Here is a 20,060-nt window from a genome sequence, read left to right on the forward strand (position 1 = left end):
TGGAACGGGAAAAGGAGAAAATATTACAATCAAGACCAAAATCCTATTGCTAAGACTGATATGGCTGGTAAAGTCTGACATCTGTAAATTTGAGGACTTTCAAATGCGAATTCGTTGTAGATTATAATGGTTATTATCGAATGAAAGGTGTACGAATTCCTCACAGACTTTTGTGGCGAAACCGAGCTTTTGGATGAAAGACTCAGCAAGCCACCTCAGAAATAAACATGGCGAGCGATCTGAAAAATTGGGGGTTAGCATCGTCCGAACATGTGACACCAAAAACAGCGTATTGGTTAGAGCAGACATCCTCTTTGATCGCGAACTCTGATTATCTCCAGGAAAATGTAGACTTGTATCACTGATACTAATAAAGATAATAATAATTAACATTTTGCAATTTCTAAAAGAATAGTGAACCAGTTTATAAACTCATCTACGCTTTCACAAAGTTACCCGACAAAACTTTTAATTTTAAGTTAAAGTCATAAAAAATTGTCATCAACAATTTCGTCGTTATAAATTTACCTAACCACGCAACGCTAACAGTGACGTTTATTGGAACATATAGAACATTTTCAGGGTGGAAAAAAATTAAACTACCGAACGGACCATGCAACGGCAATAAAATAAATTACAAAACGCATGGAGTTTCTTTTTAACGCGAAATAAACCTTTAATTTCTAGTTGCAAATAACAAAAATGGCGGTTTAAATTTGAAACAGACTTTAAAGGGATTTCCTAATTAATACTGACTATTTCATATCAAATTTGTAGATTTTCTTTAAAAATTTTGAACATTTTAAACTTCTTTTATGCTCTAAATGGTTATTCTTACTGTTCAAACTCAAAGATTTTAATCCTTTGAATCTTAATAAATACCAAAAATACCATTTGTGCTGAATTACTTACCTGGATGTTTGCATATATATGTTATTTTACTACTAAGCGTACTTACGAGTATTTATCATAAGCACCATCAAGTTTTAACAGATATATTCACAAGGCATTCGTAAATTTGTTCAGGAATTTTCATAAGAGGCCTATTAATGTTTTTATCCAGTATGGCTTGTATTGTATTTATATGTACATAAAAAGTAGTTTTTATTCTCCATTATTTAACCGAAATATATAATGCCAATTCTTGATATATAGAACAAAAAACAAGTTAGAACCGCCCTAACCAACTTCAGTTCAAGCGACGTTATAAAACAATATTGATATTCCATTAAAATAAAATGAACACGTAATTATGTTTGAGGGAAACACGAATATTGAACATGCCAATAAAGCGCCGTCATTTTTTCATTATAGAAGGTGAGGCTTCATGGCAAATATTTGCAACTACATAAGGCTCAAATTTCCATCGCTTGGTCAACTTAACGTTTTGACTAATTGCTATTTGTTGTTTTCCGTGTGCGACGTAAATGAGACTTACCAATCAGATATCATTGCAGAAAAATAATTTCGTTTTTTTTTTGAATTTGAATTTTAATGAAATTTCAATTGAATTTTAAATGAGACCTACCAATCAGATATCATTGCAGAAAAATAATTTCGTTTTTTTTTCTAATAGATTGTTTTAAAGTCGCATATTTATAGTAATACTTATTCAACAACGCCATACTGAAGCTCGTTTGAAAGGTAACCGTTCATAGCATATCCTAGATATAAATATCATTTGTTTACATATGGTTCGAGGAACAATCACAATATAAACCATTGTAATAGCCGTGTTGAAGTGTTTGATAAAATAGGAATAAAATTATTCAACATGGGCTGTGTGAACTATTTGACTTTCAACTATTATGTTAATGCCATTCAAACAGATTATTAAAAAAAAACTTAAATTCGACTGTAAAATCGATTTACTTTAAAAAAATTGTTTTATTTTACGGAAAGAAAAGGCAACTGAACCACAGCGATGAACGTGGTCGTCGTTCCGTCTGGATAACTTCTAGTTAATGCAAAATTATGTTTGAGTATAGCCTGTACCTTCGTCCGCCAATTTGTTTTTAAATATCTTCGAAATGGCACTATGTGTACTCAAATTTCTATGGTATCCTCTATGAAATCGTTTTCCAACTTTTGTGGCCGAGGAACTACTGCAATCTGCTTTTGTGGCCATTTATTCTGAAGCAAGCTTCTGTCAATATTCTAGTATAGTATGTTAATTAATCTTCAGTCGGCCTTTGGTGACCTGATATCCATCACAATTCATGGTATAATATATAGCATGTTTCTCATTATGTGAGTACCGGAGATCCATAGACAAGGGGTGTTCTTCAAAGCTTTAATATTTGTTACTTGGAATAGTCGTTGGAATAGTTGATCACCTTCAATCCACCTCTTATGGGCTTACAGATCCAATTACGAACTTTTGCCCGAACTCCTATTAACAAAAAAAAACTATTATTTTACTTTGTTTTATTTTATGGAAAGACGAGGCAACTTATTATAGCAATATATTAAGACCTTAAAGTATTATTAATATTGAATACTATAGTTTAATATGAATGCGTAAAATCCTCGTTTTTGTTTTTCCGTGAAAAAATATATGATTATTAAAATATCTAATATCTAGAGCAAAACATAGTTTAATAATACTAAACCTTTTCGGCACAAATCCATATGGAGTTTCCGATTGGAATTGAAAAAAACATCCTTTTGTTCGACATAAAGTCGTTTGAGAAAAAACACCAGGAAGTTTCTGTGTTTTTGTCCGTCCTGTTTATATAACAAAACCCAGGCAATGCCTAGGAGAAAATAATCCCTCGCCCAAATTGAAAAGAAAATCCATTGACCTACATCTCAGATATATAGAATAAAGCAGCAATTACTTTAAGGTGTAAAAAAACATTTTTATTAAATAACTCCTAATTTGTCGTACTAAGTCTAAGACATTTGGGTTTTTCTTTATTCTTTATTACTTTCTCATGTTCATGACAAATTTTTAACAGCAATTTCATGTGGTTTTCAAATATTACCTCCTTGTTAATGTATCCTGCAACTGAGCTTTCCTTTTCTTTAACAGCTGAAAAATATATTTTTAACAAAAAAATTGAACCGACTTCAGCCGATGTGACTGTGTGTTCATGGTACACATCATTGATATCCTTTTATCCGTCTACATATCAACATCCTAGTTTTGTACCATTATGTTAACTTTAGCGGGCCCCTTTTAGGGTTGAGATTAAAAAGCATCTGAAACATCTTAATGTGTAATTAGAAGATTTGAGCCAGTGCGGCTTGTTGTTCCCCGAACCTTAATACTATAAAATTGCTAGAATGGCTACGGCCGATCGCTAACTGCAGCAGAATTTAGTGAAAGATGTTCAAAGTCCTGCAGTAGCAACACAGTTCTTAATACCTTAACATTTTCTTCATTCATTTTCAAGCCATATGACTCTGCAACGTAAACTATATCAAGAAAAATGTTAGAAACGTCAAATGTATCAGTAATTTTTTTGATAACATCTTTATTAGATATGTTAAGTACAATCTTAATTAAAAATTTATTTATTACTACATTTCATTTGTACTTGGATTAATTCACAAGCAAGACGAGTGGGAGATAAATACATCAATATGTATTCCTCAATGTGTTTTACTTTTTGTCTAGCATGATGTCTCCATTTTAATCTACCATCAAGATGGATGCCGAGGTATTTAGCTGATTCTGCTTGAGGAATCGGGCATCCATTGAGTGATATAATTAACTTTTTATTAATTGGCCGTAATGCAAAATTAACATGAACAGATTTGGAGCTATAAAGTTGAATTTTCCAATCTTTCGTCCATTTGTAGATTTTATTAACTGCCACTTGTACTTTTTCTACTGTCCTAGGCCATAATACTTGTATCGTTTGCCATAATACTTGTGTCGTCAGCAAGAATTCCAAGTAGTGTTTGTTTTGTTGTTGGGATGTCAGCTGTATGGAGCAGATACAGAAGAGGTCCTAAGACGCTACCTTGTGGTACTCCAGCCGCAATCAGTGAAAACATCAAACAACTATGAGAAGGTCGATAGGTTTATAATATCACATTGAAAGCTATGTCTATTCAACTTTTTGTATAATTACATAACTATTATGTTGAAAAACAGTGCATGCTCTATTGAATTTAACAAATCATTTTGCATTCGCACGAAGCCCTTATATAAGATCCCATAAGGTACTTGCAGAAATTTAACAATTTTTAGCGGAAGAAAAAGTTAATCAAAACATATCAACTTCAAGCTATCAAACTGTCCAAAATAAGCGACAGTCAATAAAAACGACAATCGCACACTTTTCACATCTAAGACGTTCATAGTACGATTTCAGTTGAACCTGCTTGCCTTATTTCTCTAAATAACAAAAATCTATTCAAATTACTTTAAAACTATATTATGGAAGGAAAATCTACAAACAATTAAACCGGAAAATATAAACCCTCTATGCCCATAAACAAGAAGTTAAAAGAAAACGCACAACTATTCCAAGAACAATGCGGGAAAAATTAAGCAGCGAAACAAAGCAAACAACTATACGAGTATGACGAACAATAGAAATTAAAAGTTGGAAAAGATAGCAATCAGGGTGGCGCTCGAAGCGGCGGACGAATAATCGCTATGACCGACATAATGACCGTGTCATTCGCAAATGAAATATTAATTAAGCGAGTTAAATATTAACGTTACATGTTATAACAAACGATCTGTTTGAGATGTTTGAAAAAATAAAAATTGGAACCTCACACGTCAACTCAAAATTACATTAATTTATCTCCTTCGGCTCACTTCAAAGTTATACAAAAAATATTGACAGTTTAATTACAAACTTGATTCAAAAAAACGATAAAGTGGTTTAGGATAAATGATGTGGCTCGGTGAATGAAGGTAAAACGAAATGAAACAGTGGTGCTTACATTATGTGACCGTTATTTATTGAAGTAATATAAAAATGTGGAAAATACAAAATAGATAAAACGGATGGCAGCGGTGTTACCTGGAGACGAGGCTTGGGCAGTCGATGGTGGCACGTCTAAACCAAACGATGGTCGAATACTGAATGAATCGAATTACCCTTCAATAACATCCCAGATAAACGTCTCGGGGTTGCCAGCTATTCGTTATCGGGTTCTAGTTGGCGCTACTGGCACCCCGCCCGTGTTCCACACCTGGGATTATATTTCTGCGTATTTTGTAGACCATTATTCCACTATGTAAAAATTCGACATGCCTCAAGGTCGCTACGGTAGTATTAGGACTTCCTTGGGTCTAGTTCTATCGATCTGTTAGGGTTTTATCTTTGAATATATTCATTGTAAACAGATTTTTAAATTTTTGTTACCTCCTTGCCTATGGACGCATACTTTCATAAATATGTTAAAGAATATGTGAATAGTGTTTGTTAAAATCCAATCGATCAATTAAACTAACTTCATGATATAGTTGATTAATTGGTATAATTTAAAATTCAGTTTGCTGATCAAAGTAATTATAATTATATAATAATATTATAATATGTGTCAACTCCGCGCAACTCCGTTAAAGTTAAGCCTCTTAATTTGTAGATTCATTTTTCTCAGAATAGAAAGTTTCATAATAATATATCGACCCATATACTTTTATTTTAACAAATTTATTTTACCTCGTCTTTCTCCTGTTGTTAAGATATTACCAAAAACTATAAGGAATTATAAATTCCGAATTTTCATACTGTTCACAACTTATAACAACGCAATTGGGTGTGAAATACTACTGAAATGTGGGAGGAAACGTGCGGCGATTATGGCTGATTCGGCAACGCGTACCAAAGCCTATAGCCGATTAAACTAGTGAGTACCGAGTATGGCCGACGAAAAGAAAATAACTTTTGGAAAGAAACTTTTGGAAAGCTCTAAACTATAGAGAATATGAGAAAAGTGTAGATATGATTGACATTGAGATTGTTTGAAATTTTATATATTTGCAGGGGTGATTTACATTTTCCAGATAATTTTATTAGTAGAAATATATATTTTATTAATAGGTTCTTATATAACTTAATGAGTACCTTTTAATTATCAAAACAAGCTAACATTGTTTAATTTATGATGATATTCTCCTTTTTAGCGTTATCACTATGGTGTTGTAAAAAAAATCCGTAATTTTATTAGAGAAAAGATTTTTTGACAATCATCAAATTTTTTAAGATCTCTATCTCTTATGACAACCCCCGCCGCATTCTAGGCCTCATTTTAAAAAAGTCAAACATGCAAATAAAGGAAGAGCAAAGTTATTAAACTAACAAACTTTAATTTAATCATTATTACATGTAAAAAATTCAAGACTTTGAATAGGCTCAACCAATCTCGGTATTTCAGATGCTATTTATAGATATACTAAGAATTTGAAACAGTTGTCGACCTGTTTCCGAAAAATACATTAGACCCATCTTTCATTCGGATTTAATCTCTTTAATTGACTCAACAGAATATCCTCGATGGAATTTGTTGCATTTAAAGAAATCCAATAAGCCTACACTTGTAAGCCCATAACTCCAACTTTTAGGCATCAAATAATATTTTCTGTTGATAGTTTGACCAAGAAATAAATTCAAACTAATCCTCTTTATAAGTTCAAATTAAGCATTATATTATATAAAATTACATTATATTAAACATTATATACACAAACTATGGCAATAAGGTATATGCAATAATTTCTTGAATGTTTCGTTCATCACAAGATACTTATAAATTCATAATCTGATCTTTAACTTTAATACGCAAAGTCTATATAGCATCAAGCTAACATAACGCTCGTTATTTTACGAAATCCGTGTGTTAGTATGTGTTACATACCATGTGCTTGCTATCCACCAAAATGCAAAATGTGTAATGCTTTAATTTTCTTAACATGGGCTCCAAATCACGATCTTTGACATTAAACCTACTAGTCAGTCGAGTTTAACTGACTATCTCAGATATCATTCCAGAAGACATTCGGTCTTACACGGGCATGTCTGGGATAGATACATACAGGGCCCTGGTGGATTTCGAACAAATATTTTTCGCTAAATTATGGTTCTTCGAAACAACAAATTTTATTACAATATTTTGACATTTTCGAATTTTTCAAAAAAACTAAAAATGTAATAAGAGGAAAAATCCAATTTTTTATAATATTTCTACTTCGATACGGTAGAAGGCTCACACTAAATTCCAAGTAAATCGGTTCAATGAAAGTTGAGATATATCAACCGTCTCGAAAAAAGACTAGTTTTGAGAAAAACGCATTTAAAGTTTAGTTTTTAGATGCCGCGTCGCTAAAACATACGCTAAAAATAATTGTTAAGGACATATTCTTCATTCGGCTTTGAAAATATAAAGAATCGATTTTTTTCAAATTTCTAGACTTAAATTTCCTCTTAAATACAATTAAAATGCTATTAGAGTCTAATTTTTTATGCAGAACCCAGGCAAAATAAAATTTGCTCATTAAAAACTGAAATAAAATAAAATAAAAAGAAAAGCGGAAAAATAAATAAAATTAAAGCCGATAGTGAATATCTTAATCGCTATTCATTAATCCAATATTTGCTTCAAAAATCAAATGCCTTCTACAAACATTCTTAATAAGCGGAACAGGTTTACATTCTAGCTATAAAACATTAAATTAAATATAGAACAAAATAGCCTTGTGGGATGGCTAGAACCTCAACTTTATCGAAATTAATATTATGAACCAGCATCCATCAAGTTTTCAGCCGATGTGACTGTATGTTTATGGTACACATCATTAATATTCTTTTATCCGTCTACATATCAACATTTACTAGAATTAAATACATATGTTTTTAGTTAGCCCTAACCCTCAAAATATGTGTATGTGTATGATATCCATGTGTCTAAATTTGACAGCTGTCGTATCATTACTTTGTGAATTATAACATTTTGAGTAAAACTATTTTTGTTATTGTGAAAAAAATGGATAAAAAGGAATTTCATTATGAAAGGAAAAAATTCAGTTGAAGCAAAAACTTGGCTTGATGGCGAATTTTCGGACACTACCCCAGGAAAATCAACCATCAAGGATTGGTATGTTAAGTTTAGACGTGGTGAAATGAGCACCAAAGACGGTGAACGCGGTGGGCACCCAAAAGAGGTTCTTACTGACGAAAACATTTAAAAAATCCACAAAATGATTTTGAACCTGTTACTAAACCTGACCTGTTATTAAATAACTAAGACATCTAATTATCTTAAAGTAGTACATATAAAAATACATATTCCTTATTAAATTATATACAATATAAAATGAATGTTGAATGAAAAATCGTAAATTTTTATATAAATTAATGCAAAAATATTACCTGAAAATAATCTTGCAGGTTAATTTAACCAACATTCGTGTTAAAAATCGTTAAAAAAAGGAAATACTACTGTGTTAGCTCAAGTTTACATTGCACAACAGTTCTCGACCTAGTTTCGGCCGAGCGGAATATTTGGAGAAACCAGGCAGTAAAAGCACTGCAGGGAATTCTCTAGGAATCGCAAATAGGAAGACGCAAGACTATAGTAAAAAAAAAGAAAAACCGTAGATTAAAAAAATAAACATTGGACTTTAAATTTTGAAAAGGGCCTGATTAAAACCATGCAGACTTGAGGAAGTTTATTCATTTTTACTTGTGTTAAATTGTCTATAAATAAATTATGATTAAGATTAGAAATTTTGATATGATAGCAAGTTTTATCTCATTTAACTAAACTACAGTTTCCCCACATCTTAATATTGAAATGCTGATTTAATGTTAAATTAGAAAATTGTTATATTAATATTAGTACAGAATCAATATTCCAGTTCAGTTGCTCGAAAAATAAATAACAAATATAATAAAATAATCACGACGAATAACAAAACCATCGTTAATCGACTAAAATATATTATTGTAACAAAAGTTGAAAAATAGATTAATTTTAATAGCATACTTTAAAGAAAATTTATTGTTAATTGCAGAATAATTATTACATAATTAAACAATATGACAACTAGAATTTTTTTCAAGAAATATTGATATTTTTGCTAGTCGATGTTTTTCGATATTTAAAAAAAAGACATTTCTTAAACATTAAAAAAAATCTTTTAATTACTTTTAATAAACTTTTAAAATTGGTACTTAATTTTAATATCGAAATCGATATATCCATATTTTTTTGAAATATCGAGATATCGTGACCGATATCCCTAAATAACATACTTTGTATTTAACTCTCAGTTATCAGTTAACAAAAATAAAATTGTGGACATTATTGAGTTTCTGGCGAATGCGCTTGACACCAAAGAATATTTTTTATTAATTACATATTACATTAGATATGTTAAGTACAATCTCAATTTACTAATTAATGTATTGCTTCTGTCCTATTGTACTTGCATTAATAACCAAGCAAGGCGAGTACAATATTACAGTATATATTTTAAATTAAAATAAACGAATCTACTGAAGCTAAACTTAAGAATACACACAAAACAAGATGGTTTCAATCTTCTGATTTCCTGCGTGTTGTCCAGTAACTGTATTATTTCCACGTTGCTGTGATTTAACAAACTTATTTAATGTTTTAAAACGAAATCTAGGATCACTTCATGTATCCATTTGATTTCGAGGTCATCGTGCAGCTCTTTGTTGGTTACGTAGCGATAAGCATAAGTAATTAATCGTAGAACTTTTTTTGGATGCGTTGAATTACTAGTCGGTTTGATGGCTGGTGCAACCCCATATTTGCACCCCATGGGTCCTTTTCCATTGATTTTAGGTCAAGTTGAGAGTATCTTCAAACTAATCAGTATAGTTTCTTGACTTTTGAATATAATCTGTTCTGCATTTTGTTTAACAGGATGTTTCCAGTTTAACTTACCATCGAGATATATTCCGAGGCATGTGGCTGATTCTGCTTGAGAAATCGGGCATCCATCAAGTGATATTACATTTTTGTCATTTTGCCGCAATGCAAAATTAACATGGACAGATTTGGAGCTATTAAGCTGTATTTTCCAATCCCTAGTGCATTTGTAGATCTTGTTAGCCGCTACTTGTACTTTTCCTACAGCCTTAAACACAGATATATATTTTGCCATGATAACTATGTCGTCGGCAAATGTACTAAGTACTGTTTATTTTATTATTGGGTTATCAGCAGTATATAGTAGGTATAGGAGTATCTCAAGACACTAGCCTGGGGATCACCGAACAGGTTTAAGTACCAAACAGTATATGGATACAAAATATTAATAGCACAAAACTTATAATCTGTATTTGATCACATCAAAAAGATTTTTTTCTTTGCTGTTAAAACCCGGTGATTAAAATATTTTATTAAAAATTGAAAAGTAGCGTACTATACTTTTTTATTATATGTTACGCTCAATATTGTATTATTACATGTTTTTATATTCGTTTTTAAAATTTAAATAAAAATAAAAATAATATTCTTGGAACTCTAGTATCACCTATCGGATTCAATTTTGAATCTACGCCATCCCGAGGCCCCTGCAAACCTATAAGAGGTGTTTAGTGACATATATACAATAAAGATGTTGATATCCAGACGGATTAATTTATAGAGTAATTTTATATTTTTTAGCCGTGACGCCAACAATAAGCGGCCAAGAGCGATATGTAGACCCTGCCATGATTGGAATTTTAGTCGCCATGTTTCTCATGTTCATTACAATCTGCATTGTCCTGAGGCTTTTTAGCAAGTAAGATATAACATTTAATGTTAATTATATTATATAATTTATAATACTAATATGACTTATATGATATTTAGTATTAATATACAAAAAGACGCAAAATGGAACCCAAAAAAAGGATGTTAGCGACATTGAATCATGTCGAATTTTCTGAATCTTAAATTAACGACCTACAAAATACCCAGATAACAGTATCCGATAACGAAGATCTGGCAACCATTATCTTTGAAGGATAGTTGATATCATTTCAGTCACTGACCATCGTTAGATTCAGGCGTGCCACCATCGATTGCTCAAGCGTTTCTCAAGCTAACATTGCTCCACTCCCTTTCATCTATTGCCTTTTCTATATTTTCTATTTTTATTTACCATCAATAAATAACGGTCACTTAATATAACCACCACTGTTTCATTTCGTTTAACCTCCTTTCGCTGATAGATAACCTCCAAAAATCCTTCAACTACTCACAAAGTACTTTTTATACTCTCTTCATTACATACGATGCATTTATCAACTCTTTATCGTCAATATTTACAGGAGCTCGCTAACTTTAATGATCCAGTGCTCTTTACAGAACCGCTGACATATGACCAAGACGCATCCTTTTAAATTCTTTCTTAATCTCATGAAGATTCTGAAGAAGATTATTGATGATCCCTCGTCACTCAGGAGACAATGAGAACGTGTGCGTTAGCAGCTGGTATGTGACAGCTGCGATGTAATTCAGGCGTGTAGTAATGGATCCATATTTCCATCCAATCATTCATTGTTACTTATTTACGCAAAATAAATCTGGATGCTTCGCTTAAAAATATCCAAAAATGGCTCTGAATTAGCGATTTTGATCAAATCTCAAACGTGACTGAACGTTTAGGATTAACATAACAGGCCAATTGAAAAGTCCCCGGCCTACCACAGTAAAACATATTTCTTTGGCAAAATTTTTTTTTATTTAACATAATTCCCTTCAAGGGCGATACACTGACTATAGTGACCCTCAAACTTTTTGATAACATTTTTGTATTACGATTTGTCCTTTGCTTCAAAATAGGCCTCAGTTTCGGCGATCAACTCTTCGATCGATCGGCGATCCCAGCGAGCATACTTTTCAGATCTGAGAACAGGAATTAGTCACTGAGGGCCAGATCTGGAGAATATGGTGTATGAGGAAGCAACTCGAAGCCCAATTTATGGATTTTTGCCATCGTTTTCACTTACTTGTAACATAGTGCATTGTCTAGGTGAAGCAGCACTTTTTTTTTCAAATGCGGCCGTTTTTCGGCGATTTCGTTCTTCAAACGGTTCAATAACGCTATGTAATAGTCGCTGCTGATGGTCATTCCATTTTCAAGGTAGTCAGTGAAAATTATTCCTTGCGCATTCCAAAATACAGACGCCATAACTTTGCCAGCCGACTGTTGCGTTTTCCCACGTTTTGGAGCGGGTTCATCGTGAGCACTCACTCGGATGACTGTCGATTGGACGTAGTGAAATGATCTAGCCATGTTTCATCCATTCACATAAAGATGCAAAAAGTCGGAGTTATTACGCTTGATCATCTTCAAACATTGCTCCGAATCATCAACTCCTCCTTGTTTTTCGCTCACGCGGCACCCACTTTGCACAAAGCTTTCTCATACCCAAATGTTCGTAAATCATATGATGTAACACTCAGTTGATATCTTTAGAGTGTCTAATATTTCATTCAATTTCAATTTACCGTCATTCAAAATCATTTTGTGGATTTTTTAAATGTTTTCGTCGGTAACAACCTCTTTTGAGGGTTAGGGCTAACTAAAAAACATATGGATTTAATTCTAGTAGCGCCATCTATGTGTCAGACCGGGGACTTTTCAATTGACCTGTTATATCTTTTTTTTGGGTTCCCTCGTACATATATACAATTGTATTAAAATATACTCGTATATTACACATAATAACTATTTAATACATTTCAGAGCTCGATGGAGAGAAAACCGGACAATTTTCAATACGCCCAATCCACGACTGATGAACGTGTCGTTGTTACGCGAGAGCAAACTACTTCATCACGAACGTCGAGGATCCAAAGGAAGTCACGGTCCTAGTAGGCCGGCCAGCATGACTTCGCTGCAACCACATTCGCCCAATTCGCAAGGTATACCCTCAGGATTATCCGACCTAGCAATCTATCAAAATACCGTTTAACATTTACATTAAATCATAATGCCTATGGTAGATTATAATATAATAGACCCACTACAAGACAAAAAGCGCCAGTCATTTAAGAATCGTTAACTTATCAACCAGTAATAAATTTATACAAGCTAAATTATACTTAATTGATGAACATTTTCCATAACCCTTTCAGTTTTCTAACAATGTAATATTATAAATTATTCGACAATTAGTCCACAATACTTATCTTTAAAATCTCAAAAAAATCAAAGAAGGGAACCTTCTCAATTAAATGTTTTCATGTAGTTTCTCACGTACGACTTTCTAACATTAGGTTAAGTGTTGTTGATCTAAAATCTAAAAACATTGTGTAGCATTTCGTTTATATACATTTTGTTCTTTCAATGTTCAATGCTCTAAATACTGACTAAAATGCAGTAAATGTAATTTACATCAACATACCGCAATAGTTTTGTTCAATTTAAACTTACAGTTATACTTTAATCAGACATTCAAAATCTTTAGGCTGAACACTCATTGTTCTTCAAGTTAAAATGCTGTCTTGAAGTGTATTATCATATAGAAAAACCCGTTTTCGTTTTCGTGAGGTGAATATTCACACAAAGTGCGCATTATACAAAGTTGTTCTTTTATTATGGTGTATTTTTAAGTCAATTTCAGAATATGTTCATTAGTTACTTAGAAATAGATACATTTTTCCAAATGCATAAAAAACAAGACTAAAATAGATATATAGAAGATCCTTAAATTCCTGTCAACAAGGAAAACTCGTGAGGCTTAACTCTATTTTACAATAAGCAGTCTTGCTTGCTAAGATAGCCCTTAGCGTCCCTTGGTTTAACAATTCTCTGAAGAAGGTATTTAGGCCAAAACCACAGACCAAATTCAGACACCAAACTCGTCAAGTTGACGTCTGCAAAAGGTTTAATACTTGAGCACAGCGATGAATTGGCCTCAAACCTCAAGTTCTCTCACACACTTATCTAATTTTACAAATTCATTTCTCATACTTCTCATACCTGTCATCTTTTTCGCCAAAATTCTGAACCTGCAAATAATATTTCGGAAAAGAATGATGGATACACGATTCTAAGTTGCTGACTGAAGTTTTAGTAGCTCTTTAAATTTTGCGATATTTTGGAAAACTTTGTGAATCATTTCATTGTGATGTGATTACACTTATTTTCCAAATTATTGCTTGGAAATGTATGATTATTCTTTTCCTATGTTTGTTTTTTAGTCATATTATTTAATTTCTGTAAGTATTGACACAAGACCTGATAACCGACTTGGGCTGCTAAACTACCAGAATTATTTGAAGAAACTTCTTCTTGGAATTTCTTTGATTTATCATTGACTTTTCTCTATTCAATTTTATGTTTTCTAAATAATCCACAAATTTAACAGTAGTTGATGATACATTGGTTAATGAACCGCATTTACTATTTCTGAAACAGTTCCATTTAATTGTTCAGATTGTTTAAGTTGTTAAAAATACAATAGAGACTCACGACTTTTAGCATTTAGTCCACAACTCTACAAATATTAGCTATATGCAAAATTGTTGCTAAATATGTTTACAAATTTGTGTTTGACTGACTCGATATGAGTAAGTGATAATCAGAATATTCCTAATCAAGCTACAATAGTTTATTCTTCACAACTCTTACAACGTCTGGTCGTGCGTTGTCATGCAAGAGGATGACTTTGCCTCAGTTACTCGCTAATGCTGGTATTTTTTATAACAATGTGCCGTCCAATTTGTTCACTTGATATCAGTAATATAGCAGCAGAGTTATCTGCACAATATCATCTTGCTTATCTCACCATATGAATAACAAAACCTTAAAATCATGAGTATTTCACATCAAGATCTTTCACTTCCTTCAGAATTTAAACTGGGTTTTCCTCCGATGGGTCTTGCAATTCACTGCCTTCGATTTTTTTGGCCTTCTAAGTCGTCCTTTGTCGTTTACATCAAAATCGCCACTTTAAAAATCGTTTTATAATCAAACAAATAAAAGTAATGAAAGTCGGAAATACAATTTGCATTCCATGCTTAACATGTGTATAACTTAATAATACTAAATGGAAAACTGTTATTTTATCTAGAGAGATGCCAAAATCACTTCATTGCTAATCAAGCATAATCTGCTCTATTGGCTATAAATGTCTATATTATCTTATGAATTAGCGATTTCGTTCCAATTCACATTCCAAGTAATATTCAGCATGCTAATTACATTGCCGATTGCCAAATATGTATTATCTCTTATAGTTTCCGAGATATGGACTATCGACATCTTACAATATTGGCTCTGCTTCTAACTTGGGCCAGAATTGTAAAATGGTCTTATGAATTAGCGATTTTGCTCCAATTCACATTCCAAGTAATTTTCGGCATGCTAATGACGTTGCCGATTGCCAAATTGCATTATCTCTGATAGTTTCCGAGATATGGACTATCGACATCTTACAATATTGGCTCTGCTTCTAACTTGGGCCAGAATTGTAAAACGGTCTTATGAATTAGCGATTTCGCTCCAATTCACATTCCAAGTAATATTCGGCATGCTAATTACGTTGCCGATTGCCAAATTGTCATCTTACAATATTGGCTCTGCTTCTAACTTGGGCCAGAATTGTAAAACGGTCTTATGAATTAGAGATTTCGCTCCAGTTCACATTCCAAGTAATATTCGGCATGCTAATTACGTTGCCGATTGCCAAATTGCATTATCTTCATTAAGTAATCTTCTGTATAAAATATTATCTTAATTAATCAGACTTGTTCTAAAGCTTATTCTAAAGTCTATATATGTCCAGTAATTAGATCAGGTGGTGTTAAACGTTTTAGTCTAAGCACTTCACTATAATGTCGCATATTTACCTGATTAGCGAGTACATTGGGACGCACTGACACTGTTTCGAAGTACTTCACACAAACACGTTGAATTACACTCGTTATAGGATCTAGAAGAATATCGCGTTGTATCACTTTATTTGAAATATAGTACGGAGCATCAACAATGGCACGCAACACCTTATTTTGGAACAGTTGTATGATGGATATATTAGATTTGCTAGCGGTACCCCATGGTTGGATTCCATATGACCAATGGGCTTGAGTATAGACTCATACAGCAATACCTTGTTGTCTAATGATAACATTTGATACAATTTAAGTCCAAGTTGTTTCCGTTTAGAGAGTATGTGCTTCTTCCAGGTTAGCCGTCGATCTAAGTGCATACCAAGATATTTAACATGCTCTGCTTGGGGGTGTTGACAGTGATGACGAATTTTCAAATAATGTTTGTCCGTAAAATGTGTTTCCGAAACCATCATAACGTCAATATTTTATTCAGTAACGAACATTTTTAGTTCCCTGGCATGTTGTTGCTATTGGCATTCCAGACGGCGATTTAGGAGCTAATATTTTCAGGCATTAGGCAAGTTTGCTGACGACGGTTGTGAGTAGACCAAGCATCGTACTCATTTGATCTATTAGTTTGGCCATCATATTTTGTAATCTAGAAATGTTGCCTCTAGTTTCAGTAGGTTGTGATGTGGTTTCTCTATTTTGTGCTGAACCATTTTCAACCATTTGGGCATCAGTTATGTCCGGTTGACTTGGTCTGGTGGGTAGACGGTTGTTTTTGTTGATGTCTTTTTTCTCTTAAGGCAGGATAGAGTTTCTGCTCTAGCTGCTTGTGAACTGCGCAACCGTTGTAGTTCGCTGGATGATTTCCGTTACATTTAGCACATTTCAGTTTTTCACCGCGAACTTTACGAGTACAATCTCCTATTTTGTGTTCTCCTGCACATTTTACGCATCTATTTGATTTGCGACAGTAAGTCCTTGTGTGCCCGTGTGCTTGACACCTCGTGAATTGTGGTGTAATTCTATTTGTATGTGGTGATTGGCATTTAATAATATTATTTTTCAATTTGATGATTTCATACACTGCGTTATTATTTCCATTAGGTTTTAAATCAATATAGAACATAGGCAGATGTTTTTTTGTCGTGCGATATCGTATATTGTGAACATTTACGACCTCGTGGCCTTTTTCAGCTAGGGCTACTTTAATGGTGTTAAAGTCCGTCCCGTGATGTAATCTTTTTAACACAAATTGAAATGTTTTCTCGCATTTTGTCCTGAATGTATGGTACTGGGTGTTTCTTCCATCTAATTCTTTTATTTACTAAAACTTTAAAGTGCTCCGCTTCGAACAATTGGATTTTAATTGTTTCATACCTTACTGTTTTAACTGTGTAGTTCGTAGTAATGGTTTTCAATAAGTCATGGATGTGTTTTATTACTTCTACCTTATAGACTGTTATTGGTGGTTGTTTGGGAACAACTTTTTCAGGGATTGGTTGCATATTCTCTTCAATCTCTTCCGACAGGTTGCTAAAGCTGTTTTTTGTCTCTACAGCTTTCTGTGACCAATAGTCACTGATTCTTGTTTTTTGCCTCGCGATTTCTTATTCCGGGCTTCTCAATCGTTTTTGTTAGTGACTGTAGTCCATTCTGGTTGTGGGGTTTGCGTTATTGATGATTGTTCTAATCTTATATCATAGTGTGCAGGTGATTTGGTTGAATCGCTAGGGTTTGCCATTTTTAGATTGTCAATATTTTATTTTATTTACTTCCAAAGATACAAAGAAATGAAATAAATATATTGTTAATTTCTCTCACTTCATTTTTCACTCAAGTACTATTTTTTGAACTAGTTTTTGACCAAAAATACTATAAATTAATTTCAAAAGGACTGTTGTAAAATAATGGAAAGAATCTTAAAACACTAATAAAAATGAAGAACAAGAATACATGCATACGTGCAATATCATATAGGTTCCCATTTTTTGAGTAGTCTAAATACGCTAAAGAGGTAGAGGTAGAGGTATATGTCCTATACATGTCTTTATATTTTCGGGCAAGTTAGTCATTTCCTTAATTAAAAACTGTACCCACAAAATACTGACTATTATATGAATTCTAGGTTCTCGAAGGGGCTCGAAAGGAAGCAGCGTGTCTGGTGGTTCGGTGAAAACCAGCAAGAGCCCCCCGAAGTTGGAAAAATCACCATTGGCCGCCACGCCAATGCTGGAAAGCTCCGAAGCCATTGAAATCCAAGGCTCAAAAGCTTAAATTGGACTTCTTCTTCAGCCCGTTACACAGTTAGGAGCAATAAAAACATGTTGCCGAATCATCTATGTAAGCTAAACTTATTACTTCGGTAGTAAAAGTGATGCTAGGGACCATAAGGAAATATTTGTCCAATCATCACAAAGTCAAAAAAATATAGGTTAATAATAGGCACCACTTTTTCTAGTCTGTAGTCAGAGAATTTTGTCTGGTTTTAGAAAATTCACTGTCGTTGACAGACTAAATGTTAGAATGAGTAAGGCTTCGCTTACCTATGCTTGTCTTCCAACGCCCGCATTAGTTAAACACTGTGCTATGTCAGCACGAAAATCACTCCGCATTTAAAAACAACTTGAAATCATCTCTAAAACAACGAACTAAAATTAATAAACGCACTTTCATGGGTCATTTGTTTAATTGTTAATTTAACCTTAAATCCAACAATAAACAAAACTTAATATCTGTAAGGATAGATTGTAAGATAAATAAATATTCTTTAGATTTTCTTTTAAATTAGGTTAATTAAAACTAGTTAATAACCGTAACCTAACTTTAAATTTTGAATATTCACCCTTTAACAACAACGCCACCTATCGTTCATTCGGTGGATTTCAGTACGTCAACAAGAACGAATTTTGTAGAACCAGACAAGCTCTTTATTAATTAATAAGTTATTTAACGTTGAGTACTAATATAAAAGTTTTATTAGCACCAATTAATATACCATTTGAGTAGAGTTGATATATATTTAAGCGTTTCTTGTCGACTTCTGTCTCGAAATATAGTAAAACTTTGACCATTGTTTACGCTCGGTGGTAGCCAAGATGCTGGGAAAATTTTGTGATACTACCAACCTAAACTGTGATTTGGTGTTTTTAGCTTAGCTGCTTCGTTGTATATTAAAAGGAACTGGGGGTGACGAAAAGGACTGGGAAACCTTTTCGTCAGCTTTAGTTTCGTCACGTACCTTCTATACCTATACAAACTATACTCTTTTTTACTATTGACTACACTGACATTGCTCATAAAACTGTCCTTTTCTTAGGCTAGATAGTGTTAAGATGTGCATTGCTTTTAAAGAATACATGCTTTTTGGCGGATAAAAATTATTAATCATTAAGGGTGTGACGTATTTGATTCTCGAATCAAACGTTAAATTATACATCATATATATATTAAATAGTTTGATCTTTGTATTCTTATACTATATTGTAAGACATATACTTATACTATACTATTTACTAATATTTTCGCTATACTGCTTTGTTAATCAAAATAAATTGCTAAAAAAATATTCGGTTTGTTTTCTTTATACCAACACAACAATTAAAGAAATTCATCTTTGTAACAACTAGTTTTTACGTAGATTGGGCCTACTACCTAATGTGGCCACTAAACAAGGGTCCTCGACATGTCCACTAACCAAGCGAGTAACAAACTTACAGATCACATTAGAATTACTAACTTAAGATTTACGTTACTATGGACAACCAGTCACACGATTATTACTATATGAAAAAGTGATTTAGGAAATTAGGGAAATAATGTCTCTCAACTTTATATTCCCACCACAAAAATAACTACAGTGGCAACATACGTAGACGACATAGTAATCTTAGCATCCCATGAAGATCCAGTTACAGCATCAATATACGTACAAACCTACCTGGGGCAAATACAATTATGGTTGAAAACATGGCGCATTAAAGCCAATGAAACAAAATCCATCCATGTAACGTCCACCCTGCGCAGAACAACATGTCCACCAGTGAATATCAGTCATCGTCAACTCCCCAAGCAGAGCATGTTAAATATCTTGGTATGCACTTAGATCGACGCCTAAGTTGGAAGAAGCACATACTCTCTAAACGAAAACAACTTGGACTTAAATTATATCATATGTATTGGCTCATCGAGCGCAAATCCAAGTTATCATTAGATAACAAGGTATTGTTGTATGAGTCTATTCTCAAGCCTGTTTGGTCATATGGAATCCAACTATGGGG

The 20,060-nt window shown here is 33.0% G+C and overlaps 1 protein-coding gene across 1 annotated transcript in view; it reads left to right on the top strand.

Moving 5' to 3' along the window:
• Positions 1-19,348, top strand: part of jus (EB domain-containing julius seizure protein) — a 95,085-nt gene extending 75,737 nt beyond the window's left edge. The window contains exons 4-6 of the mRNA XM_076419336.1: positions 10,612-10,729; positions 12,683-12,861; positions 17,909-19,348. Coding sequence (XP_076275451.1) covers positions 10,612-10,729; positions 12,683-12,861; positions 17,909-18,057 — 446 coding nt within the window. The 3' untranslated portion in view covers positions 18,058-19,348. The remainder of the gene's footprint in view (positions 1-10,611; positions 10,730-12,682; positions 12,862-17,908) is intronic.
• Positions 19,349-20,060: the final 712 nt, after the last annotated feature.

Source organism: Rhynchophorus ferrugineus, unplaced genomic scaffold (assembly GCF_030347505.1).
Source record: "Rhynchophorus ferrugineus isolate W39M unplaced genomic scaffold, kcgeb_rfMv2 rfM1, whole genome shotgun sequence".
NCBI classification, from domain to species: domain Eukaryota; kingdom Metazoa; phylum Arthropoda; class Insecta; order Coleoptera; family Curculionidae; genus Rhynchophorus; species Rhynchophorus ferrugineus.